The sequence below is a fragment of the Oncorhynchus keta genome, unplaced genomic scaffold, assembly GCF_023373465.1.
Source record: "Oncorhynchus keta strain PuntledgeMale-10-30-2019 unplaced genomic scaffold, Oket_V2 Un_scaffold_29898_pilon_pilon, whole genome shotgun sequence".
In the NCBI taxonomy this organism is placed as follows: domain Eukaryota; kingdom Metazoa; phylum Chordata; class Actinopteri; order Salmoniformes; family Salmonidae; genus Oncorhynchus; species Oncorhynchus keta.
Window position 1 is genome coordinate 318,120 of NW_026290909.1, and position 27,329 is coordinate 345,448.

The following is a 27,329-nucleotide window of genomic DNA, read 5'->3' on the forward strand; positions in this document are numbered from 1 at the left end:
GTCTAATGGTTGTATTATATTACCCTGTAGTCTAATGGTTGTATTATATTACTCTGTAGTCTAATGGTTGTATTATATTACCCTGTAGTCTAATGGTTGTATTATATTACTGTAGTCTAATGGTTGTATTATATTCCCTGTTGTATTATATTACTCTGTAGTCTAATGGTTGTATTATATTACCCTGTAGTCTAATGGTTGTATTATATTACTCTGTAGTCTAATGGTTGTATTATATTACCCTGTAGTCTAATGGTTGTATTATATTACTCTATCCCTGTAGTCTAATGGTTGTATTATATTACCCTGTAGTCTAATGGTTGTATTATATATTACCCTGTAGTCTAATGGTTGTATTATATTACTGTAGTCTAATGGTTGTATTATATTACTCTGTAGTCTAATGGTTGTATTATATTACCCTGTAGTCTAATGGTTGTATTATATTACCCTGTAGTCTAATGGTTGTATTATATTACTCTGTAGTCTAATGGTTGTATTATATTACCCTGTAGTCTAATGGTTGTATTATATTACCCTGTAGTCTAATGGTTGTATTATATTACTCCTGTAGTCTAATGGTTGTATTATATTACTCTAATGGTTGTATTATATCCCTGTAGTCTAATGGTTGTATTATATTACTCTGTAGTCTAATGGTTGTATTATATTACCCTGTAGTCTAATGGTTGTATTATATTACTCTGTAGTCTAATGGTTGTATTATATTACTGTAGTCTAATGGTTGTATTATATTACCCTGTAGTCTAATGGTTGTATTATATTTACCCTGTAGTCTAATGGTTGTATTATATTACTCTGTAGTCTAATGGTTGTATTATATTCCCTGTAGTCTAATGGTTGTATTATATTATTAGTCTAATGGTTGTATTATATTACTATCTGTAGTCTAATGGTTGTATTATATTACCTGTAGTCTAATGGTTGTATTATATTACTCTGTAGTCTAATGGTTGTATTATATTACCCTGTAGTCTAATGGTTGTATTATATTACCCTGTAGTCTAATGGTTGTATTATATTACCTGTAGTCTAATGGTTGTATTATATTATCCCTGTAGTCTAATGGTTGTATTATATTACCCTGTAGTCTAATGGTTGTATTATATTAGTCCCTGTAGTCTAATGGTTGTATTATATTACCCTGTAGTCTAATGGTTGTATTATATTACCCTGTAGTCTAATGGTTGTATTATATTACTCTGTAGTCTAATGGTTGTATTATATTACCCTGTAGTCTAATGGTTGTATTATATTACCCTGTGTAGTCTAATGGTTGTATTATATTAGTCTAATGGTTGTATTATATTACTCTGTAGTCTAATGGTTGTATTATATTACCCTGTAGTCTAATGGTTGTATTATATTACCCTGTAGTCTAATGGTTGTATTATATTACCTGTAGTCTAATGGTTGTATTATATTACCCTGTAGTCTAATGGTTGTATTATATTACTCTATCCCTGTAGTCTAATGGTTGTATTATATTACCTGTAGTCTAATGGTTGTATTATATTACTCTGTAGTCTAATGGTTGTATTATATTACCCTCTGTAGTCTAATGGTTGTATTATATTACTCTGTAGTCTAATGGTTGTATTATATTACCCTGTAGTCTAATGGTTGTGTTATATTACTCTGTAGTCTAATGGTTGTATTATATTACCTGTAGTCTAATGGTTGTATTATATTACTGTAGTCTAATGGTTGTATTATATCCCTGTAGTCTAATGGTTGTATTATATTACCCTGTAGTCTAATGGTTGTATTATATTACCCTGTAGTCTAATGGTTGTATTATATTACCCTGTAGTCTAATGGTTGTATTATATTACTGTAGTCTAATGGTTGTATTATATTCCCTGTAGTCTAATGGTTGTATTATATTACCCTGTAGTCTATTATATTACCTGTAGTCTAATGGTTGTATTATATTACCTGTAGTCTAATGGTTGTATTATATTACCCTGTAGTCTAATGGTTGTATTATATTACCCTGTAGTCTAATGGTTGTATTATATTACCCTGTAGTCTAATGGTTGTATTATATTACCCTGTAGTCTAATGGTTGTATTATATTACTCTGTAGTCTAATGGTTGTATTATATTACTATCCCTGTAGTCTAATGGTTGTATTATATTACTCTGTAGTCTAATGGTTGTATTATATTACTCTGTAGTCTAATGGTTGTATTATATTATGGTTGTATTATATTACTCTGTAGTCTAATGGTTGTATTATATTACCCTGTAGTCTAATGGTTGTATTATATTACCCTGTAGTCTAATATATTACTCTATCCCTGTAGTCTAATGGTTGTATTATATTACCCTGTAGTCTAATGGTTGTATTATATTACTCTGTAGTCTAATGGTTGTATTATATTACCCTGTAGTCTAATGGTTGTATTATATACCCTTAGTCTAATGGTTGTATTATATTACTCTGTAGTCTAATGGTTGTATTATATTACCCTGTAGTCTAATGGTTGTATTATATTACTCTGTATCTAATGGTTGTATTATATTACCCTGTAGTCTAATGGTTGTATTATATTACTCTGTAGTCTAATGGTTGTATTATATTACTCTGTAGTCTAATGGTTGTATTATATTACTCTGTAGTCTAATGGTTGTATTATATTACCCTGTAGTCTAATGGTTGTATTATATTATGGTTGTATTATATCCCTGTAGTCTAATGGTTGTATTATATTACCCTGTAGTCTAATGGTTGTATTATATTACCCTGTAGTCTAATGGTTGTATTATATTACTATCCCTGTAGTCTAATGGTTGTATTATATTACTATCCCTGTAGTCTAATGGTTGTATTATATTAGTCTAATGGTTGTATTATATTACTCTGTAGTCTAATGGTTGTATTATATTACCCTGTAGTCTAATGGTTGTATTATATTACTCTGTAGTCTAATGGTTGTATTATATTACTCTGTAGTCTAATGGTTGTATTATATTACTCTGTAGTCTAATGGTTGTATTATATTACTCTGTAGTCTAATGGTTGTATTATATTACCCTGTAGTCTAACCCTGTAGTCTAATGTTGTATTATGTTACTCTATCCCTGTAGTCTAATGGTTGTATTATATTACCCTGTAGTCTAATGGTTGTATTATATTACTCTGTAGTCTAATGGTTGTATTATATTACCCTGTAGTCTAATGGTTGTATTATATTACTCTGTAGTCTAATGGTTGTATTATATTACTCTGTAGTCTAATGGTTGTATTATATTACCCTGTAGTCTAATGGTTGTATTATATTACCCTCTATAGTCTAATGGTTGTATTATATTACTCTGTAGTCTAATGGTTGTATTATATTACTAATGGTTGTATTATATTCTGTAGTCTAATGGTTGTATTATATTACCTGTAGTCTAATGGTTGTATTATATTACCCTGTAGTCTAATGGTTGTATTATATTACCTGTAGTCTAATGGTTGTATTATATTACTCTGTAGTCTAATGGTTGTATTATATTACTCTGTAGTCTAATGGTTGTATTATATTACTCTGTAGTCTAATGGTTGTATTATATTACCCTGTAGTCTAATGGTTGTATTATATTACCCTGTAGTCTAATGGTTGTATTATATTACTCTGTAGTCTAATGGTTGTATTATATTACTCTGTAGTCTAATGGTTGTATTATATTACTCTATCCCTGTAGTCTAATGGTTGTATTATATTACTCTGTAGTCTAATGGTTGTATTATATTACTCTGTAGTCTAATGGTTGTATTATATTACCCTGTAGTCTAATGGTTGTATTATATTACCCTGTAGTCTAATGGTTATATTATATTACTCTGTAGTCTAATGGTTGTATTATATTACTCTGTAGTCTAATGGTTATATTATATTACCCTGTAGTCTAATGGTTGTATTATATTACTCTATCCCTGTAGTCTAATGGTTGTATTATATTACTCTATCCCTGTAGCTCCTTGAGCCTGTCTGTCACCAGCTGTTTGAGATGTACCGGAGCTCTGAGGACCGCCTGAGACGCTTCACACTGCAGTTCCTTCCAGAGCTGGTCTGGGTGTACCTCCGCATCACCGCCAGCAGGGACCGCCAGAGCAACGGCTGCATAGAGGCCTTGCTGCTGGGCATATACAACCTGGTAACTACTACTACCTACCTAAACCTACAGAACTAACCTAGTTATAACCCTACCCCTCATGCTAGGCATATGTACAGACTGTGAGGGGTTAGGAGATAGGGCTTTAGTCTCTATGAAAGAGGCTGGATGTTAGGGGTGGGATAGGGTTTTAGTCTCTATGGAATAGTCTGGATGTTAGGGGTGGGATAGGGTTTTAGTCTCTATGGAAGAGGCTGGATGTTAGGGGTGGGATAGGGTTTTAGTCTTTATGGAAGAGGCTGGATGTTAGGGGTGGGATAGGGTTTTAGTCTTTATGGAAGAGGCTGGATGTTAGGGGTGGGATAGGGCTTTAGTCTTTATGGAAGAGGCTGGATGTTAGGGGTGGGATAGGGCTTTAGTCTCTGGATGAGGTTGGATGTTAGGGGTGGATAGGGCTTTAGTCTCTATGGAGGAGGCTGGATGTTAGGGGTGGGATAGGGCTTTAGTCTCTATGGAAGAGGCTGGATGTTAGGGGTGGGATAGGGCTTTAGTCTCTATGGAGGAGGCTGGATGTTAGGGGTGGGATAGGGCTTTAGTCTCTATGGAGGAGGCTGGATGTTAGGGGTGGGATAGGGCTTTAGTCTCTATGGAGGAGGCTGGATGTTAGGGGTGGGATAGGGTTTTAGTCTCTATGGAGGAGGTTGGATGTTAGGGGTGGGATAGGGCTTTAGTCTCTATGGAGGAGGCTGGATGTTAGGGGTGGGATAGGGCTTTAGTCTCTATGTAGGAGGCTGGATGTTAGGGGTGGGATAGGGTTTTAGTCTCTATGGAGGAGGTTGGATGTTAGGGGTGGGATAGGGCTTTAGTCTCTATGGAGGAGGCTGGATGTTAGGGGTGGGATAGGGATTTAGTCTCTATGGAGGAGGCTGGATGTTAGGGGTGGGATAGGGCTTTAGTCTCTATGGAGGAGGCTGGATGTTAGGGGTGGGATAGGGCTTTAGTCTCTATGGAAGAGGCTGGATGTTAGGGGTGGGATAGGGCTTTAGTCTCTATGGAAGAGGCTGGATGTTAGGGGTGGGATAGGGCTTTAGTCTCTATGGAAGAGGCTGGATGTTAGGGGTGGGATAGGGCTTTAGTCTCTATGGAAGAGGCTTGGACAGCTGGTGCTGAAGGTCAGATGAAGGTCTGCTGTCATTACTGGAAGAGGCTACTAAAAGCTTTGTCAGGACCTGTGGAAAGGACAGATCCCTGGGTCTATCTAGTAACTGCTGCAGATATCGTTGTAGAGGGCTCCGTCTATGTGTGTGTGATGCATAATTTACGATCCTCTGTCCTCTCTCATCTACCACTGCTGTAGACTCTACTCTCATCAGTTACACAGCACGGCTCTCTGCAGACAGACATTGGATATACAGAGAGAACCTGGCTCTGAGCAGGCAGTCAGGCAGTGAAGGGCGTGGTTAGCAATTAGCATAGCATTCAAGGACATGGTTATCATGGTAGCAGGGTTAGCATTATCACAGCTGTGAGGGGTATAGTTAGCACGATAAGCAATTTTCATAAATGTTCATGATAAGCAAATAGCATGTTTAGCAATAGCATGGTTAGCAATAGCATGGTTAGCACATTAGTGAATGGCAGGTTGGCATTAACAGTGCTGATCTCATGAAGGATTAGTGTTGGGGTACAGACAGGCCCAGTGAGTAACTCTCCCAGAGGATGACAGAGGATAGGAGAAACTAAGGGCATGCAGTCCATTACGACACAGAGCAGAGGTCACTAAGCTTACTCTCAAAACACACAAACACTGTCCATCAGACTGTTAAAATCAACCAACCCAGCCAAAGAAGCTTTTTTCATTGACCTCTGCATTGAAGAGCTTGTTTCGTTGACCTCTGCAGCGTAGCCTAGTGGTAAGAGCGTTAGACTAGTAACCGGAAGGTTGCAAGTTCAAATCCCCGAGCTGACAAGGTATAAATCTGTCTTTCTGCCCCTGAACAGGCAGTTAACCCACTGTTCCAAGGCCGTCATTGAAAATAAGAATTTGTTCCTAACTGACTTGCCTGGTTACATAAAGGTTAAATAAAGGTTAAATAAAGGTTAAATAAAGGTTACATAAAGGTTACATAAAGGTTACATAAAGGTTACATAAAGGTTAAACAAAACAAAGGTTAAACAAAGGTTAAACAAAGGTTAAACAAAGGTTACACAAAGGTTACACAAAGGTCCGTCCAGAATCACAACACACGGCCTTTGGCCCCTGACGTTCTCAACTAACCCGTTTACACACACACACACACACACACACACACACACACACAAACAACCAGACTGTTCAAACTAACCAACCCGGCCAAAAAGCTCTCCAACATGACTTTCTCGCTCTGGTTTTTCAGGAGATTGTGGACAAAGATGGGAACAGCAAGCTCCTGTCGTTCACCATCCCCTCCCTGTCCAAGCCCTCTGTGTATCACGAGGTAAGACTGTTAGCCTAGCGTTTAGTGTTGGGCCAGTAACCGAAAGGTCGCTGGTTCGAATGCCCGAGCCAACAAGCTGAAAAATCTGTCTGTGCCTTTGGGAAATGTGCTGATATGCTCCAGGGGCACTGTACTACTAAGCCTGACTCTGGAAAACAACACATTTCACTGCACCTATGAAAATTAAACGGCTTTTCTATGTGTGTTTTGTTGCCCTCTGTCCATCCTCTGTGGGCACATCCCACAGGGTACCGTATTCCAGTGCACTATATAGGGAATATTGGGTCATTTGAGACATTATAATCGCCTTCACCCATCTCTCCTGCCTGTAAAACAGGCTTATTATCTGACCGTCTGGAGGGTGAAGAATGGAGGCTCTGTGATGTTATTATGTTCACCTCTAGGGGTAATGGTGGTTTATCTAGCTCTCATTGTTCACCTCTAGGGGTAATGGTGGTTTATCTAGCTCTCATTGTTCACCTCTAGGGGTAATGGTGGTTTATCTATCTCATTGTTCACCTCTAGGGGTAACAGTGGTTTCTCTAGCTCATTGTTCACCTCTAGGGGTAACGGTGGTTTATCTAGCTCATTGTTCACCTCTAGGGGTAATGGTGGTTTATCTATCTCATTGTTCACCTCTAGGGGTAACGGTGGTTTATCTAGCTCATTGTTCACCTCTAGGGGTAACGGTGGTTTATCTAGCTCTCATTGTTCACCTCTAGGGGTAACGGTGGTTTATCTAGCTCTCATTGTTCACCTCTAGGGGTAATGGTGGTTTATCTATCTCATTGTTCACCTCTAGGGGTAACGGTGGTTTATCTAGCTCATTGTTCACCTCTAGGGGTAACGGTGGTTTATCTAGCTCTCATTGTTCACCTCTAGGGGTAATGGTGGTTTATCTAGCTCTCATTGTTCACCTCTAGGGGTAACAGTGGTTTATCTAGCTCTCATTGTTCACCTCTAGGGGTAATGGTGGTTTATCTAGCTCTCATTGTTCACCTCTAGGGGTAATGGTGGTTTATCTAGCTCTCATTGTTCACCTCTAGGGGTAATGGTGGTTTATCTAGCTCTCATTGTTCACCTCTAGGGGTAATGGTGGTTTATCTATCTCATTGTTCACCTCTAGGGGTAATGGTGGTTTATCTAGCTCATTGTTCACCTCTAGGGGTAATGGTGGTTTATCTAGCTCTCATTGTTCACCTCTAGGGGTAATGGTGGTTTATCTAGCTCATTGTTCACCTCTAGGGGTAACGGTGGTTTATCTAGCTCTCATTGTTCACCTCTAGGGGTAATGGTGGTTTATCTAGTATTGTTCACCTCTAGGGGAGTGGTTTATCTAGCTCTCATTGTTCACCTCTAGGGGTAATGGTTTATCTAGCTCTCATTGTTTATCTAGCTCTCATTGTTCACCTCTAGGGGTAATGGTGGTTTATCTAGCTCTCATTGTTCACCTCTAGGGGTAACAGTGGTTTATCTAGCTCTCATTGTTCACCTCTAGGGGTAACGGTGGGTAATGGTGGTTTATCTAGCTCTCATTGTTCACCTCTATTGTTCACCTCTAGGGGTAACAGTAGCTCTCATTGTTTATCTAGGGGTACGGTGGTTTATCTAGCTCTCATTGTTCACCTCTAGGGGTAATGGTGGTTTATCTAGCTCTCATTGTTCACTAGGGTAACGGTGGTTTATCTAGCTCTCATTGGGGTAATGGTGGTTTATCTAGCTCATTGTTCTAGGGGTAATGGTGGTTTATCTAGCTCATTGTTCACCTCTAGGGGTAATGGTGGTTTATCTAGCTCATTGTTCACCTCTAGGGGTAATGGTGGTTTATCTAGCTCTCATTGTTCACCTCTAGGGGTAATGGTGGTTTATCTAGCTCTCATTGTTCACCTCTAGGGGTAACGGTGGTTTATCTAGCTCTCATTGTTCACCTCTAGGGGTAATGGTGGTTTATCTAGCTCTCATTGTTCACCTCTAGGGGTAACGGTGGTTTATCTAGCTCTCATTGTTCACCTCTAGGGGTAATGGTGGTTTATCTAGCTCTCATTGTTCACTAGGGGTAATGGTGGTTTATCTAGCTCTCATTGGGTAATGGTGGTTTATCTAGCTCTCATTGTTCACCTCTAGGGGTAATGGTGGTCTCATTGTTCACCTCTAGGGGTAACAGTGGTTTATCTAGCTCTCATTGTTCACCTCTAGGGGTAATGGTGGTTTATCTAGCTCTCATTGTTCACCTCTAGGGGTAATGGTGGTTTATCTATCTCATTGTTCACCTCTAGGGGTAATGGTGGTTTATCTAGCTCTCATTGTTCACCTCTAGGGGTAATGGTGGTTTATCTAGCTCTCATTGTTCACCTCTAGGGGTAATGGTGGTTTATCTAGCTCATTGTTCACCTCTAGGGGTAACAGTGGTTTATCTATCTCATTGTTCACCTCTAGGGGTAACAGTGGTTTATCTATCTCATTGTTCACCTCTAGGGGTAATGGTGGTTTATCTAGCTCTCATTGTTCACCTCTAGGGGTGACAGTGGTTTATCTAGCTCTCATTGTTCACCTCTAGGGGTAACAGTGGTTTATCTAGCTCTCATTGTTCACCTCTAGGGGTAATGGTGGTTTATCTAGCTCTCATTGTTCACCTCTAGGGGTAATGGTGGTTTATCTAGCTCTCATTGTTCACCTCTAGGGGTAATGGTGGTTTATCTAGCTCTCATTGTTCACCTCTAGGGGTCATTGTTCACTAGGGGTAATGGTGGTTTATCTATCTCATTGTTCACCTCTAGGGGTAATGGTGGTTTATCTAGCTCATTGTTCACCTCTAGGGGTAATGGTGGTTTATCTAGCTCTCATTGTTCACCTCTAGGGGTAATGGTGGTTTATCTAGCTCTCATTGTTCACCTCTAGGGGTAATGGTGGTTTATCTAGCTCTCATTGTTCACCTCTAGGGGTAACGGAGGGTTTATCTTTCTGCTCTGCGGTCGGTCAACCCTTTAGAGAATCAAATCAAATCAAATTTATTTGTCACATACACATGGTTAGCAGATGTTAATGCGAGTGTTGCGAAATGCTTGTGCTTCTAGTTCCGACAATGCAGTAATAACCAACGCGTAATCTAGCTAACAAATCCAAAACTACTACCTCATACACACAAGTGTAAAGGAATACAGAATATGTACATAAAGATATATGAATGAGTGATGGTACAGAACAGCATAGGCAAGATACATTAGATGGTATCGAGTACAGTATATACATATGAGATGAGTATGTAAACAAAGTGGCATAGTTAAAGTGGCTAGTGATACATGTATTACATAAGGATGCAGTAGAGGATATAGAGCACAGTATATACATATACATATGAGATGAATAATGTAGGGTATGTAAATTATTATATTAGGTAGCATTGTTTAAAGTGGCTAGTGATATATTTTACATCATTTCCCATTATTAAAGTGGCTGGAGTTGAGTCAGTGTGTTGGCGGCAGCCACTCAATGAATCAATGAACTGTGCTCATTTTCCTAGCCACCGTACTTCTACACCTGCATTGCTTGCTGTTTGGGGTTTTAGGCTGGGTTTCTCTACAGCACTTTGAGATATCAGCTGATGTAAGAAGGGCTATATAAATACATTTGATTTGATTAGCCAGGAGATGTTTACAGGAACACACCAATCTGTTAGCTACTATTGAATGGAGAGAGCGATGCTTTCTACCAGACCAAATGGAAGTGTTTATGGTCTGGTGTATTACATTAACCACTGAGTCTAATGGCACCCTGTTCCCTCTGTAGAGCGCTACTCCATTCCCTCTGTAGAGCACTACCCCGTTCCCTCTGTAGAGCGCTACCCCGTTCCCTCTGTAGAGCGCCACCCCGTTCCCTCTGTAGAGCGCTACCCCGTTCCCTCTGTAGAGCGCTACCCCGTTCCCTCTGTAGAGCGCTACCCCGTTCCCTCTGTAGAGCGCCACCCCGTTCCCTCTGTAGAGCGCCACCCCGTTCCCTCTGTAGAGCGCTACCCCGTTCCCTCTGTAGAGCGCCACCCCGTTCCCTCTGTAGAGCGCCACCCCGTTCCCTCTGTAGAGCGCCACCCCGTTCCCTCTGTAGAGCGCCACCCCGTTCCCTCTGTAGAGCGCCACCCCGTTCCCTCTGTAGAGCGCCACCCCGTTCCCTCTGTAGAGCGCCACCCCGTTCCCTCTGTAGAGCGCCACCCCGTTCCCTCTGTAGAGCGCCACCCCGTTCCCTCTGTAGAGCGCCACCCCGTTCCCTCTGTAGAGCGCCACCCCGTTCCCTCTGTAGAGCGCCACCCCGTTCCCTCTGTAGAGCGCCACCCCGTTCCCTCTGTAGAGCGCCACCCCGTTCCCTCTGTAGAGCGCCACCCCGTTCCCTCTGTAGAGCGCCACCCCGTTCCCTCTGTAGAGCGCCACCCCGTTCCCTCTGTAGAGCGCGTTCCCTCTGTAGAGCGCCACCCCGTTCCTCTGTAGAGCGCCACCCCGTTCCCTCTGTAGAGCGCCACCCCGTTCCCTCTGTAGAGCGCCACCCCGTTCCCTCGTAGAGCGTTCCACCCCGTTCCTCTGTAGAGCGCCACCCCGTTCCTCTGTAGAGCGCCACCCCGTTCCCTCTGTAGAGCGCCACCCCCCTCTGTAGAGCGCTCTGTAGACCGTTCCTCTGTAGAGCGCCACCCCGTTCCCTCTGTAGAGCGCCACCCCGTTCCCTCTGTAGAGCGCCACCCCGTTCCCTCTGTAGAGCGCCACCCCGTTCCCTCTGTAGAGCGCCACCCCGTTCCCTCTGTAGAGCGCCACCAGGGTCGTATTTCTAAGGATGCATGGCTCTCGACCTTCGCCTCTCCCGAGTCCATACATGAGTTGCAGCGATGGGACAAGACTGTAATTAACAATTTGATATCATGAAATTGGGGGTAAAAAGTAACACAAAGACCCTTTTTACTCAGGCTCCCTTTCCAGCGTTGGCGAACATTACAGTTCCTCTGCTGACACCCGCTACGTCCGTTTCTATGGCACAAACTGTTCACACCACTCTGGTTGGCGGAGAAAACATTTAGCAGGTTTAAAGCTTATTTTCTTTCAATTATACACATTGTACCATGTCTAATGTGTATTCGTGTGATATTTGATTGATGACTCTAACTCTTTAACTCTATGGGCTAAACGTTAGCTGACATGGGCTAGTTAATCAGGACATTTCTCACTAGTTATAAATATCTCTCTAAGGTCTGCAGTGACTGACAAGAGGAACTGATGATGTACTTCCCAATTTAGAAATGTCACTTTGACTTCTGCTATTCCAACTTTAGAGTCTAAAGCCGGACTGAGTTCCTTAATAAAAGCCTGCTCCCCCTGCCGACCCCTAAGCGCGCCCCCCATTCAACAGCAGGCAGCGCTCTACGTGACATCAGTCTTACCCCACAGCATGCTGGACTACCATATCCTCCATACACTACTAGTCTCATCCAGAATGAATTCCCTCTCTGCTTTCTCCCCCTGATACCAGTTCACTGAAAGGAGGTCTCTGCTCACTGCCACAATGACTGAGTGTCTCTGGCTCTGCATCACCTCAGAGGAGAGCTGTATTCTACAATACAGTGTGCCAGTTCAGCCCAGGCCAATGTTCCTATTTGAAGGCTGCCTGTCCTTACTGCAGTGCTGTGGCGTGTAGTCTCATATGGAGCCTATTTCTATGTGCGTTGAGGCATTCTCTCCTACAAGCAGACTGACAGACGCACGGAACTCTGACATAACCCAGGACATATGAACAATATGAACATGAACATGAACAATATGAACATGAACAATATGAACAATATGAACATGAACAATATGAACAATATGAACATGAACATGAACAATATTAACAATATGAACATGAACATGAACAATATTAACAATATGAACATGAACAATATGAACATGAACAATATGAACATGAACAATATGAACATGAACAATATGAACATGAACAATATGAACAATATGAACAATATGAACATGAACATGAACAATATTAACAATATGAATATGAACAATATGAACAATATGAATATGAACAATATGAATATGAACAATATGAACATGAACAATATCAATATGAACAATATCCTTCTGTGGCTCAGTTGGTAGAGCATGGCGCTTGTAACGCCAGGGTAGTGGGTTCGATTCCCGGGACCACCCATACGTAGAATGTATGCACACATGACTGTAAGTCGCTTTGGATAAAAGCGTCAGCAAAATGGCATTTATTATTATTATTATAACAATATCAATATGAACAATATGAACATGAACAATATGAATATGAACAATATGAATATGAACAATATGAACATGAACAATATGAATATGAACAATATGAACATGAACAATATGAACATGAACAATATGAACAATATGAACAATATGAACATGAACAATATGAACAATATGAACATGAACAATATGAACAATATGAACATGAACAATATGAACAATATGAATATGAACAATATGAATATGAACAATATGAATATGAACAATATGAATATGAACAATATGAACATGAACAATATGAACATGAACAATATGAACATGAACAATATGAACAATATGAACAATATGAACATGAACAATATGAACAATATGAACAATATGAACAATATGAACATGAACAATATGAATATGAACAAAGGAAACGATACATTGTACAAGTACGATAAACATGGCACCCACTCAGAGGGTAAGAAATGATGAATGAAAATGTCTTGTTTCAACCATGAAGGGCTAGCTAAACCCAGCAACAAAAGAAACATCCTCTCACTGTCAACTGTGTTTATTTTCAGCAAACTTAACATGTGTAAATATTTGTATGAACATAAGATTCAACAACTGAGACATAAACTGAACAAGTTCCACAGACATGTGACTAACAGAAATGGAATAATGTGTCCCTGAACAAAGGGGGGGGGTCAAAATCAAAAGTAACAGTCAGTATCTGGTGTGGCCACCAGCTGCATTAAGTACTGCAGTGCATCTCCTCATGGCCTGCACTAGATTTGCTAGTTCTTGCTGTGAGATGTTACCCCACACTTCCACCAAGGCACCTGCAAGTTCCCGGACGTTTCTGGGGTGAATAACCCTACCCCTCACCCTCCAATCCAACAGGTCTGAGACGTGCTCAATGTGATTGAGATCTGGGCTCGCTGGCCATGGCAGAACACTGACATTTCTGTCTTGCAGGAAATCACACACAGAACAAGCAGTATGGCTGGTGGTATTGTCATGCTGGAGGGTCATGTCAGGATGAGCCTGCAGGAAGGGTACCACATGAGGGAGGAGGATTTCTTTCCTGTAACGCACAGCGTTGAGATTGCCTGCAATGACAACAAGCTCAGTCCGATGATGCTGTGACACACCGCCCCAGACCATGACGGACCCTCCACCTCCAAATCGATCCAGCTCCAGAATACAGGCCTCAGTGTAATGCTCATTCCTTTGACGATAAACGCGAATCCGACCATCACCCCTGATGAGACAAAACCGCGACTCATCAGTGAAGAGCACTTTTCGCCAGTCCTGTCTGGTCCAGTGACAGTGGGTTTGTGCCCATGGGCAACGTTGTTGTCGGTGATGTCTGGTGAGGACCTGCCTTACAACAGGCCTACATGCCCTCAGTCCAGCCTCTCTCAGCCTATTGCGGACAGTCTGAGCACTGATGGAGGGATTGTACGTTCCTGGTGTAACTCAGGCAGTTGTTATTGCCATCCTGTACCTGTCACACAGGTGTGATGTTCGGATGTCCCGATCCTGTGCAGGTGTTACACGTGGTCTGCCACTGCGAGGACGATCAGCTGTCCGTCCTGTCTCCCTGTAGTGCTGTCTTAGTCTCACAGTACGGACATTGTAATTTATTGCCCTGGCCACATCTGCAGTCCTAATGCCTCCTTGCAGCATGCCTAAGGCATGTTCAAGCAGATGAGCAGGGACCCTGGGCATCTTTCTTTTGGTGTTTTTCAGAGTCAGTAGAAAGGCCTCTTTAGTGTCCTAAGTTTTCATAACTGTGACCTTAATTGCCTACCGTCTGTAAGCTGTTAGTGTCTTAACGACCGTTCCACAGGTGCATGTTCATTAATTGTTTATGGTTCATTGAACAAGCATGGGGAACAGTGTTTAAACCCTTTACAATGAAGATCTGTCAAGTTATTTGGATTTTTACTAGTTGTCTTTGAGAGACAGGGTCCTGAAAAAGGGAGGTTTATTTTTTTGCTGAGTTTATTATTGCAGGATTAGATGGAATATAGATTCACTACATATGCATTTAAATGTGTGAAAGCAACAGCGAACATTTGAAATCAAATTGTATTTGTCACATGAACTGAATACAATAGGAGACCTTAAAGTGAAATGCTTACAAGGCCTTAACCAACAATGCAGTTTTAAGAAAATAAGAGATAACCGGTCTCAAGGTAATTGAGGTATTATGTACATGTAGGTAGAGTTATTAAAGTGACTATGCATAGATTATAACAGAGTAGCAGCAGCGTAGAAGGGAGGGGGGCAATGCAATTAGATTGGCTGAGTCTTACGGCTTGGGGGTAGAAGTTGTTTAGAAGCCTCTTGGACCTAGACTTGGTGCTCCGGTACCACTCGCCGTGCAGTAGCAGAGAGAACAGTCTATGACTTGGGGCTCCGGTACCGCTCGCCGTGCAGTAGCAGAGAGAACAGTCTATGACTTGGGGCTCCGGTACCGCTCGCCGTGCAGTAGCAGAGAGAACAGTCTATGACTTGGGGCTCCGGTACCGCTCGCCGTGCGGTAGCAGAGAGAACAGTCTATGACTTGCATGGCTGGAGTCTTTGACAATTTTTAGGCCTTTCTCTGACACCGCCTCATATAGAGGTCCTGGATGGCAGGAAACGGTGATGTACTGGGCCGTATGCACTACCCTCTGTAGTGCCTTGCGGTCGGAGGCCGAGCAGTTGCCGTACCAGGCAGTGATGCAACCAGTCAGAATGCTCTCGACGGTGCAGCTGTAGAACCATTTGAGGATCTGAGGACCCATGCCAAATCTTTTCAGTCTCCTCAGGGGGAATGGGTTTTGTCGTGCCCTCTCCACGACTGTCTTGGTGTGCTTGGACCATGTTAGTTTGTTGGTGATGTGGACACCAAGGAACTTGAAGCTCTCGACCTGCTCCACTACAGCCCAGTAGATGAGAATGGGGTCCACAATCATCTCCTTTGTCCTCCTCGTTGCCTATCCTGGCACCACAGTCCTGACCTCCTCCCTGTAGGCTGTCTCATCAGGTTGTTGTCTGGCACCACACGGCCAGGTCTCTGACCTCTTGAGGCTGTCTCATCGTTGAGGGAGAGGTTGTTGTCCTGGCACCACACGGCCAGGTCTCTGACCTCCTCCCTGTAGGCTGTCTCATCGTTGAGGGAGAGGTTGTCTCTATCCTGGCACCACCACTACCAGGTCTCTGACCTCCTCCCTGTAGGCTGTCTCATCGTTGAGGGAGAGGTTGTTGTCCTGGCACGTTGAGGGAGAGGTTGTTGTCCTGGCCAGGTCTCTGACCTCCTCCCTGTAGGCTGTCTCCGTTGAGGGAGAGGTTGTTATCCTCCCTGGTCTCTAGCAGGCTGTCTCATCGTTGAGGGAGAGGTTGTTGTCCTGGCACCACACTGCCTGGTCTCTGACCTCCTCCCTACAAGCTGACGTTGAGGGAGAGGTTGTTGTCCTGGCACCCACTGCCTGGTCTCTGAGGCTGTCTCATCGTTGAGGGAGAGGTTGTTATCCTGGCACCACACGGCCAGGTCTCTGACCTCCTCCCTATAGGCTGTCTCATCGTTGAGGGAGAGGTTGTTGTCCTGGCACCACACGGCCAGGTCTCTGAGGCTCCTCCCTGGTAGGCTGTCTCATCGTTGAGGGAGAGGAGAGGGACCTCCTTGTTATCCTGGTACCACACGGCCAGGTCTCTGACCTCCTCCCTGTAGGCTGTCTCATCGTTGAGGGAGAGGTTGTTGTCCTGGCACCACACTGCCAGGTCTGACCTCCTCCCTGGTCTCATCGTTGAGGGAGAGGTTGTTGTCCTGGCACACGGACCTCCTCCCAGGTCTCTGAGGTTGTTATCCTCCTCCCTCCCTATAGGCTGTCTCATCGTTGAGGGAGAGGTTGTTATCCTGGTACCACACAGGTCTCTGACCTCCTCCCAGGTCGTTGAGGGGAGGTTGTTGTCCTGACCTCCTCCCTATAGGCTCTCATCGTTGAGGGAGAGGTTGTTGTCCTGGCACCACACGGTCAGGTCTCTGACCTCCTCCCTATAGGCTGCCTCATCGTTGTTGGTGATCAGGCCTACCAGTGTTGTGTCATCAGCAAACTTAATGATGGTGTAGGAGTCGTGCCTGGCCATGCAGTCATGAGTGAACATGGAGTAGAGGTGTGGACTGAGCACACACCCCAGAGGGGCCCCGGTGTTGAGGCTGTGTCGCGGATATGTTACCTACCCTTACCACCTGTGTCCGCACCACACGGCCAGGTCTCTGACCTCCTCCCTACAAGCTGTCTCATCGTTGAGGGAGAGGTTGTTGTCCTGGCACCACACGGCCAGGTCTCTGGTTGAGGGAGAGGTTGTTGTCCTGGCACCACACGGCCAGGTCTGACCTCCTCCCTGTAGGCTGTCTCATCGTTGAGGGAGAGGTTGTTGCTGACCTCCTCCCTATAGGCTGTCTCATCGTTGAGGGAGAGGTTGTTGTCCTGGCACCACACGGCCAGGTCCTGTCAGGAAGTCCAGGATCCATTTGCAGAGGGAGGTGTTTAGTCCCAGGATCCTTAGCTTAGTGATGAGCTTTGTGGGCACTATGGTGTTGAACGCTGAGCTGTAGTCAATGAATAGCATTCTCACATAGGTGTTCCTTTTGTCCAGGTGGGAAAGGGCAGTGTGGAGTGCAGAAGAGATTGCATCATCTGTGGATCTGTTGGGGCGGTATGAAAATTGGAGTGGGTCTAGGGTTTCTGGGATGATGGTGTTGATGTGAGTCATGACCAGCCTTTCAAAGCACTTCATGGCTACAGACGTGAGTGCTACGGGTCGATTGTCATTTAGACAGGTTACCTTAGTGTATTTGGTCACATGGACTATGGTGGTCTGCTTAAAACATGTTGGTATTACAGACTCAGACAGGGAGAGGTTGAAAATGTAAGTGAAGACACTTACCAGTTGGTCAGCGCATGCTCGCAGTACATGTCCTGGTAATCTGTCTGGCCCTGCGGCCTTGTGAATGCTGACCTGTTTAAAGGTTTTACTCACATCGGCTACGGAGAGTGTGATCACACAGTCGTCCGGAACAGCTGATGCTCTCATGAATGTTTCAGTGTTATTTGCCTTGACGCGAGCATAGAAGTTATTTAGCTGGTCTGGTAGACTCGTGTCACTGGGCAGCTCTCGGCTGTGCTTCCCTTTGTGGTCTGTAATGGTTTGCCCTGCCACAACCAACGTGCGGAGCCGGTGTAGTATGATTTGATCTTAGTCCTGTGTTGAAGCTTTGCCTGTCTGATGGTTTGTCGCAGGGTTAGGGTTAGGGTTAGGGTTAAGGGTTAGGGTTAGGGTTAGGGTTTGCCTGTCTGATGGTTTGTCGCAGGGTTAGGGTTAGCGGGATTTCTTTTAAGCTTCCAGGTTAGAGTCCCTCTCCTTGAAGCAAGCTTAGGATCACCATGCTCAATGCCAAGCATCGGATGGAGTGGTGTAAAGCTCGCTGCCATTGGACTCTGGAGCAGTGGAAACGTGTTCTCTGGAGTCATGAATCACGCTTTACTATCTGGCAGTGCGACGGACGAATCTGGGTTTGTCGGATGCCAGGACAACACTACCTGCCCCAATGCATAGTACCGACTAAAGTTTGGTGGAATAGGAAAAATGGTCTGGGGCTTTTTTTCATGTTTCTGGCTAGGCCTCTTAGTTCCAGTGGAGGGAAATCTTAATGCTACAGCATACAATGACATTCTAGAAGATTATGTGCTTCCAAATGTGTAGCAACAGTTTTGGGAAGGCCCTTTCCTGTTTCAGCATGACAATTCCCCCGCACAAAGCGAGGTCCATACAGAAATGGTTTGTCGAGATCGGTGTGGAAGAACTTGATTGGCCGCACAGAACCCAGTTGACCTCTAACGCATCTGACACCTTTGGGATGAATTGGAACGCTGACTGTGAGCCAGGCCTAATCACCCAACATCAGTGCCCGACCTCACTAATGCTCTTGTGGCTGAATGGAAGCAAGTCCCTGCAGCAATGTTCCAACATCTAGTGGAAAGCCTTCCCAGAAGAGTGGAGGCTGTTATAGCAGCAATGTTCCGACATCTAGTAGAAAGCCTTCCCAGAAGAGTGGAGGCTGTTATAGCAGCAATGTTCCAACATCTAGTAGAAAGCCTTCCCAGAAGAGTGGAGGCTGTTATAGCAGCAATGTTCCAACATCTAGTAGAAAGCCTTCCCAGAAGAGTGGAGGCTGTTATAGCAGCAATGTTCCTACATCTAGTGGAAAGCCTTCCCAGAAGAGTGGAGGCTGTTATAGCCGCAATGTTCCAACATCTAGTGGAAAGCCTTCCCAGAAGAGTGGAGGCTGTTATAGCAGCAATGTTCCTACATCTAGTGGAAAGTCTTCCCAGAAGAGTGGAGGCTGTTATAGCCGCAATGTTCCAACATCTAGTGGAAAGCCTTCCCAGAAGAGTGGAGGCTGTTATAGCAGCAATGTTCCTACATCTAGTGGAAAGCCTTCCCAGAAGAGTGGAGGCTGTTATAGCAGCAATGTTCCTACATCTAGTGGAAAGCCTTCCCAGAAGAGTGGATTTAACCCCATCATTTTGGGCATTAAACAGTCTCCATATATACTTCCAATTTCATTTCTGCAGTGGCTACATCTTGTTATTGGTATGCTTGTCATTGGCCTAGAAAGTGTTTTAGTTGTTGCATAAAAATAAACATTATGGGCAGACCGTGTCAGACTGCAATGGTCTCCTGTATTCATCAGTTAAATACTGCTGTGTGTCAGAATGTATTGGTCCTCTGCTAAATGGTTAGTTAGTTGCTGTTAGTTGTTGATGGGTGTGTGTGTGGCTTCCTTTCCAGCCCTCCAGTCTGGGCTCCATGGGTCTGACCGAGGGAGCTCTGAGTCATCATGACCTCATCAGGGTCGTCTACAGCGGGCTGCACCCTCAGAGAGAAACTTTCACTGCCCAGAACAGGTACTCCTGACCCCTAACCCCCGGAGGCCTACACTGCCCAGAACAGGTGCTCCAGTGACCCCTAACCCCCAGAAACCTACACTGCCCAGAACAGGTACTCCTGATCCCTACACTGCCCAGAACAGGTACTCCTGACCCCTAACTCCCAGAAACCTACACTGCCCAGAACAGGTACTTCTGAGACCTTCACTGCCCGGAACAGTGGTCCTGTAGCTCAGTTGGTAGAGCATGGCGCTTGTAACGCCAGGGTAGTGGGTTCGATCCCCGGGACCACCCATACGTAGAATGTATGCACACATGACTGTAAGTCGCTTTGGATAAAAGCGTCTGCTAAATGGCATATATTATTATTATTAACAGGTACTTCTGGCCCCCAGACACCTTCACTGCCCCTCTCTCCCGGTCTCTGGCCCCCAGAGACCTTCACTGCCCAGAACAGGTACTCCTGACCCCTAACCCCCCAGAGACCTACACTGCCCAGAACAGGTACTCCTGACCCCTAACCCCCAGAGACCTTCACTTCCCAGAACAGGTACTTCTGACCCCTAACCCCCAGAGACCTACACTGCCCAGAACAGGTACTCCTGACCCCTAACCCCCAGAGACCTTCACTGCCCAGAACAGGTACTTCTGGCCCCCAGAGACCTTCACTGCCACTCTCCCCCTGTCTCCTCTCTCCTTGTCCCCAGTCCCCCCATCTCTCTGTCCCTTCTCACCCTGGCCCCTCTCCTCTTGGCCACCGATCCCTTTGTCCCCCCTCTCCCTGATCTCTCAGTCTCTGTCTCTGTCTGGCCTCTCTCTGTCTCTCTCTGGCCTCTCTCTGTCTCTCTCTGGCCTCTCTCTGGCCTCTCTCTCTCTCTCTGGTCTCTCTCTCTCTGGTCTCTCTCTCTCTCTGGTCTCTCTCTCTCTCTCTCTCTCTCTCTCTCTGGCCTCTGTCTCTCTCTCTGGCCTCTCTCTCTCTCTCTGGCCTCTCTCTCTCTGGCCTCTCTGGCCTCTCTCCTCTCTCTCTCTCTCTCTCTCTCTCTCTCTCTCTCTCTGGTCTCTCTCTCTCTCTCTCTCTCTCTCTCTCTCTCTCTCTCTCTCTGTCTCTCTCTCTCTCTGTCTCTCTCTCTCTGTCTCTCTCTCTCTGTCTCTCTCTCTCTCTCTCTCTCTCTCTGGCCTCTCTCTCTGGCCTCTGGCCTCTCTCTCTCTCTCTCTCTGGCCTCTCTCTCTCTCTGGCCTCTCTCTCTGGCCTCTCTCTGGTCTCTCTGGCCTCTCTCTCTGGTCTCTCTCTCTCTGGTCTCTCTCTCTCTGGTCTCTCTCTCTCTCTCTCTCTCTCTCTCTCTCTCTCTCTGTCTCTCTCTCTCTCTCTCTCTCTCTCTCTCTGTCTCTCTCTCTGGCCTCTGTCTCTCTCTCTCTCTCTGGCCTCTCTCTCTCTCTCTCTGTCTCTGGCCTCTCTCTCTCTGGCCTCTCTCTCTCTGGCCCTCTCTCTCTGGCCTCTCTCTCTGGCCTCTCTCTCTCTCTCTCTGTCTCTGGCCTCTCTCTCTCTCTCTCTCTCTGTCTCTCTCTCTCTCTCTGGCCTCTCTCTCTGGCCTCTCTCTGGCTCTCTCTCTCTCTCTCTCTCTCTGGCCTCTGTCTCTCTCTCTCTGGCCTCTCTCTCTCTCTCTCTCTCTCTCTCTGGCCTCTCTGGCTCTCTCTCTCTCTCTCTGTCTCTGTCTCTCTCTGTCTCTCTCTCTCTGTCTGTCTCTCTCTCTCTGTCTCTCTCTCTCTGTCTCTCTCTCTCTGGCCTCTCTCTCTCTGGCCTCTCTCTCTCTGGCCTCTCTCTCTCTGGCCTCTCTCTCTCTCTCTCTCTCTCTCTGGCCTCTCTCCGCCTAGTGTGGTGGGGGGGCGGGTCAACGGTGGAGGACGGGGTGGGGGGGGGATGTAGTGGAGGACGGGGTGGCAGATGTCTGACAGTGTTCCTGTGTTTTTGTTTCAGGTTTGAAGTGCTGTGTTTCCTCATGTTGTGCTACAACTCTGCTGTGGTCTACATGCCTCTCTCCTCCTACCAGTCTGTCTGCAGGATGAGCTCACGGTGAGGACTCGCTCTCTGTCGCTCTGTCTCTCTCGCTCTGTCTCTGTCGCTCTCTTGCTCTGTCTCTCTGTCGCTGTCTGTCGCTCTCTTGCTCTGGCTCTGTCTCTCTCTGTCGCGCTCTGTCTCTCTGTCGCTGTCTGTCGCTCTCTTGCTCTGTCTCTCTCTGTCGCTGTCTGTCGCTCTCTCTCTTGCTCTGTATCTCTGTCGCTGTCTGTCGCTCTCTCTCTTGCTCTTGCTCTGTCTCTCTGTCGCTGTCTGTCGCTCTCTCTCTTGCTCTGGCTCTCTGTCGCTCTCTTGCTCTGTCTCTCTGTCGCTGTCTGTCGCTCTCTCTCTCTCTCTTGCTCTGTCTCTCTGTCTCTCTGTCTCTCTCTGTCGCGCTGTGTCTCTCTTTCGTCCAGGATTCCTATTTGACTCAGTCATGCCTTCTTAACCGTCCAACATTTCCTCATCTCTCACCCCTTCTAATGCGACGAGCCCTGATGCTCATTCCTCTTTTTCCTCTGCCCCGTTTCAAAGTTTCTCCCTGTAGGCGGTCACTGAGTCCGAGGTGCTAAAGGAGCTCCTGAAATTTGACCCGCTTTCTTCTTTAAGGTTACTGCCCCTATAATCACTGAGTCGATCTCCAACCTTTTTAACCCGTCTCTCCTTTCTGGGGAGGTTCCCATTGCTTGGAAGGCAGCCACGGTCCGTCCTTTATTTAAAGGGGGAGATCAACCTGATCCTAACTGTTATAGGCCTATTTCTATTTTGCCCTGTTTATCAAAAGTGTTGGAAAACTTGTCAATATTCAACCGACTAGCTTTCTTGATGTCTATCGTATTCTCTCTGGTATGCAATCTGGTTTCCACTCAGGTTCTGGATGTGTCACTGCAACCTTAAAGGTCCTCAATGATGTCACCATGGCCCTTGAATCTAAGCAATGTTGTGCTGCTTTTTGTATTGACTTGGCCAAAGCTTTTGATACGCTAGAACATTCCATTCTCGTGGGCTTGAGGTAGTCCCCTCAAACAAGTACTTGGGAGTATGGCTAGACCGTACACTGTCCTTCTCTCAGCACATATCAAAGCTGCAAGCTGAAGTTAATAATAATAATAATAATAATATATGATATATGCCATTTAGCTGACGCTTTTATCCAAAGCGACTTACAGTCATGTGTGCATACATTCTACGTATGGGTGGTCCCGGGAATCGAACCCACTACCCTGGCGTTACAAGCGCCATGCTCTACCAACTGAGCCACAGAAGGACCACAAGTTAAATCTAGACGTGGTTTCCTCTATCGTAATCGCTCCTCTTTCACCCCAGCTGCCAAACTAACAATGATTCAGATGACCATCTTACTCATGCTAGATTACGGAGACGTAATTTATAGATTGGCAGGTAAGAGTGCTCTGGAGCGGCTTGATGTTCTTTAGCATTCAGCCATCAGATTTACTACCAATGCTCCTTATAGGACACAACACTGCACTCTATACTCCTCTGTAAACTGGTCATCTCTGTATACCCGTCGCAAGACCCACTGGTTGATGCTTTTTTAGAAAACCCTCTTAGGCCTCAATGCCTACTACCAGCCCTCATCCTCCACATTCAACACCTGTTCACTCCCCCCTATGTGAGATATCTACTGCAGCCCTCATCCTCCACATTCAACACCCATTCTGCCAGTCACATTCTGTTAAAGGTTCCCAAAGCTCACACATCCCTGGGTCGCTTCTCTTTTCAGTTCGCTGCAGCTAGCGACTGGAACGAGCTGCGACAAATACTCAAACTGGACAGTTTTATCTCCATTTCTTCACTCAAATACTCAAACTGGGCAGTTTCATCTCAATTTCTTCACTCAAATACTCAAACTGGACAGTTGTATCTCTATCTCTTCACTCAAATACTCAAATTGGGCAGTTTTATCTCCATCTCTTCACTCAAAGACTCAAACTGGGCAGTTTCATCTCCATCTCTTCACTCAAATACTCAAACTGGGCAGTTTTATCTCTATCTCTTCACTCAAAGACTCAAACTGGACAGTTTCATCTCCATCTCTTCATTGAAAGACTCCATTGTGGCTGCTTTGTGTGATGTATTGTTGTCTCCACCTTCTTGCCCTTTGTGCTGTTGTCTGTGCCATGTTGTGCTGCTGCCACGTTGTGCTGCTACCATGCTGTGTTGCCATGTGTTGCTGTCATGCTGTGTTGTTGTCTTAGGTTTCTCTTTATGTAGAGTTGTGTTGTCTCTCTTGTCGATGTGTTTTATCCCATCCCCACATGAGGCCTTTTCGTAGGCCGTCATTGTAAATAAGAATTTATGTGACTTGCGCAGTAGACGATCTATAGCCTGTTCTTATTGCCAGATCCGTTTTCCCTATCAGCCACTGTACATGCTGCTTCAACTGTTTTGTCGAGTGAATTTAGAGGCCTGCGAGCTAGGGCCTCTTTTTATGGGGAGGCCTATAATAAACAGTTATAAAACTGAGTTTTTAAATCATTCCGTAAGACACCAGTACCCAAAATGATAGGCTAAATTGCAATGCCTATATTTTTTATTTGGAAGTTAAACATTTTAATGACTAAAGTGATAAAACATACATGGATTTCAATAAACTTTGGTTTAGTTCCAACTCAGACAACTGACTAAATGGATGAGATATAGACTGACTACTGAATGGAGGATGAATTAAATGTTTATGATGGAATGGTGAGTTGCAAGCAGCTACTAGGCAAATAGTCCTACATTAGAGTTAAATGGGTATGCATCAGGGTATAATAGGTATGCATCAGGGTCTAATGGGTATGCATCAGGGTCTAATGGGTATGCATCAGGGTATAATGGGTATAATGGTTATGCATCAGGGTCTAATGGGTATGCTTCAGGGTCTAATGGGTATGCGTCAGGGTATAATGGGTCTAATGGGTATAATGGGTATGCATCAGGGTATAATGGGTATGCATCAGGGTATAATGGGTATGCATCAGGGTATAATGGGTATGCATCAGGGTATAATGGGTATGCGTCAGGGTATAATGGGTATGCGTCAGGGTATAATGGGTATGCGTCAGGGTATAATGGGTATGCATCAGGGTCTAATGGGTATGCGTCAGGGTATAATGGGTATGCGTCAGGGTCTAATGGGTATGCGTCAGGGTCTAATGGGTATGCATCAGGGTCTAATGGGTATGCGTCAGGGTATAATGGGTATGCGTCAGGGTCTAATGGGTATGCGTCAGGGTCTAATGGGTATGCATCAGGGTCTAATGGGTATGCATCAGGGTCTAATGGGTATGCATCAGGGTCTAATGGGTATGCGTCAGGGTCTAATGGGTATGCGTCAGGGTCTAATGGGTATGCGTCAGGGTCCAATGGGTATGCGTCAGGGTCCAATGGGTATGCGTCAGGGTCTAATGGGTATGCGTCAGGGTCTAATGGGTATGCGTCAGGGTATAATGGGTATGCATCAGGGTATAATGGGTATGCGTCAGGGTCTAATGGGTATGCGTCAGGGTCTAATGGGTATGCGTCAGGGTCTAATGGGTATGCATCAGGGTCTAATGGGTATGCATCAGGGTCTAATGGGTATGCATCAGGGTATAATGGGTATGCATCAGGGTCTAATGGGTATGCATCAGGGTCTAATGGGTATGCATCAGGGTCTAATGGGTATGCGTCAGGGTCTAATGGGTATGCGTCAGGGTCCAATGGGTATGCGTCAGGGTATAATGGGTATGCATCAGGGTATAATGGGTATGCATCAGGGTATAATGGGTATGCGTCAGGGTATAATGGGTATGCATCAGGGTATAATGGGTATGCGTCAGGGTATAATGGGTATGCGTCAGGGTATAATGGGTATGCGTCAGGGTCTAATGGGTATGCGTCAGGGTCCAATGGGTATGCGTCAGGGTCCAATGGGTATGCATCAGGGTCTAATGGGTATGCATCAGGGTCTAATGGGTATGCATCAGGGTCTAATGGGTATGCATCAGGGTATAATGGGTCTAATGGGTATAATGGGTATGCATCAGGGTATAATGGGTATGCGTCAGGGTATAATGGGTATGCGTCAGGGTCTAATGGGTATGCGTCAGGGTCCAATGGGTATGCGTCAGGGTCTAATGGGTATGCATCAGGGTCTAATGGGTATGCATCAGGGTCTAATGGGTATGCATCAGGGTCTAATGGGTATGCATCAGGGTATAATGGGTATGCATCAGGGTATAATGTATAATGCGGTCTAATGGGTATGCATCAGGGTATAATGGGTATGCTTCAGGGTATAATGGGTATGCTTCAGGGTATAATGGGTATGCAGGGTCATGGGGGTATAATGGGTATGCAGGGTCAGGGTATAATGGGTGCATCAGGGTCTAATGGGTATGCATCAGGGTATAATGGGTATGCATCAGGGTATAATGGGTATGCTTCAGGGTATAATGGGTATGCATCAGGTTCAGGGTATAATGGGTATGCGTCAGGGTATAATGGGTATGCGTCAGGGTATAATGGGTATGCGTCAGGGTCCAATGGGTATGCGTCAGGGTATAATGGGTATGCATCAGGGTATAATGGGTATGCGTCAGGGTATAATGGGTATGCGTCAGGGTATAATGGGTATGCGTCAGGGTATAATGGGTATGCGTCAGGGTCTTGTTGGAGGGTGGTGGTGGTGTTGGAGGGTGGTGGTGGTGTTGGAGGGTGGTGGTGGTGTTGGAGGGTGGTGGTTGTGTTGGAGGGTGGTGGTGTGTTGGAGGGTGGTGGTGGTGTTGGTGGTGGTGGTGGGTGGAGGGTGGTGGTGGTTTGTGGTGGAGGGTGGTGGTGGTGGTGTTGGAGGGTGGTGGTGGTGGTGTTGGAGGGTGGTGGTGGTGGTGTTGGAGGGTGGTGGTGGTGGTGTTGGAGGGTGGTGGTGGTGGTGTTGGAGGGTGGTGGTGGTGGTGTTGGAGGGTGGTGGTGGTGGGGGTGGGGGGTGGTGGTGGTGGTGTTGGAGGGTGGTGGTGGTGTTGGAGGGTGGTGGTGGTGTGGAGGGTGGTGGTGGTGGTGTTGGAGGGTGGTGGTGGTGTTGGAGGGTGGTGGTGGTGCTGAAACTTTCTATTGTACGTCAAATTGCAGATTTGTTCGGGTCTAAAAAATAAATAATAAATGGTGGAACAGCTTAATGTTGTGGATAGATTGTTGCTTCCATCAATGTAATTGTCTGCATCATTTCCAATCCCCCATATATAATTTACCCCAAAAATATATATACATTTACATACACGCATGCAGACATATACCCATATATACATACACATACCCATATATACATACACATACCCATATATACATACACGTACCCATATATATACATACACGTACCCATATATACATACACGTACCCATATATATACATATATATATATATATATATATATATATATATATATACATTTACATTTAAGTCATTTAGCAGACGCTCTTATCCAGAGCGACTTACAAA

The 27,329-nt window shown here is 45.1% G+C and overlaps 1 protein-coding gene and 1 long non-coding RNA gene across 5 annotated transcripts in view; one reads left to right on the forward strand and one right to left on the reverse strand.

Moving 5' to 3' along the window:
- Positions 1-27,329, forward strand: part of LOC127928564 (protein FAM126B-like) — a 152,079-nt gene that overhangs the window by 91,538 nt on the left and 33,212 nt on the right. For all 3 annotated transcript variants that reach the window (XM_052515723.1, XM_052515725.1, XM_052515724.1), the window contains exons 5-8: positions 3,991-4,170; positions 6,525-6,605; positions 19,697-19,812; positions 21,770-21,865. In XM_052515723.1, the coding sequence (XP_052371683.1) occupies positions 3,991-4,170; positions 6,525-6,605; positions 19,697-19,812; positions 21,770-21,865 (473 nt within the window). The remainder of the gene's footprint in view (positions 1-3,990; positions 4,171-6,524; positions 6,606-19,696; positions 19,813-21,769; positions 21,866-27,329) is intronic.
- Positions 7,254-9,186, reverse strand: LOC127928566 (uncharacterized). Of its 2 annotated transcripts, none has more exons than XR_008131655.1 (3): positions 9,157-9,186; positions 8,411-8,492; positions 7,254-7,362 (listed from the first exon to the last, which is right to left on the reverse strand). It is a non-coding gene; the product is annotated as an uncharacterized LOC127928566 (long non-coding RNA). The 2 variants fall into 2 exon arrangements; XR_008131654.1 differs by lacking the exon at positions 9,157-9,186 and adding an exon at positions 8,755-8,784.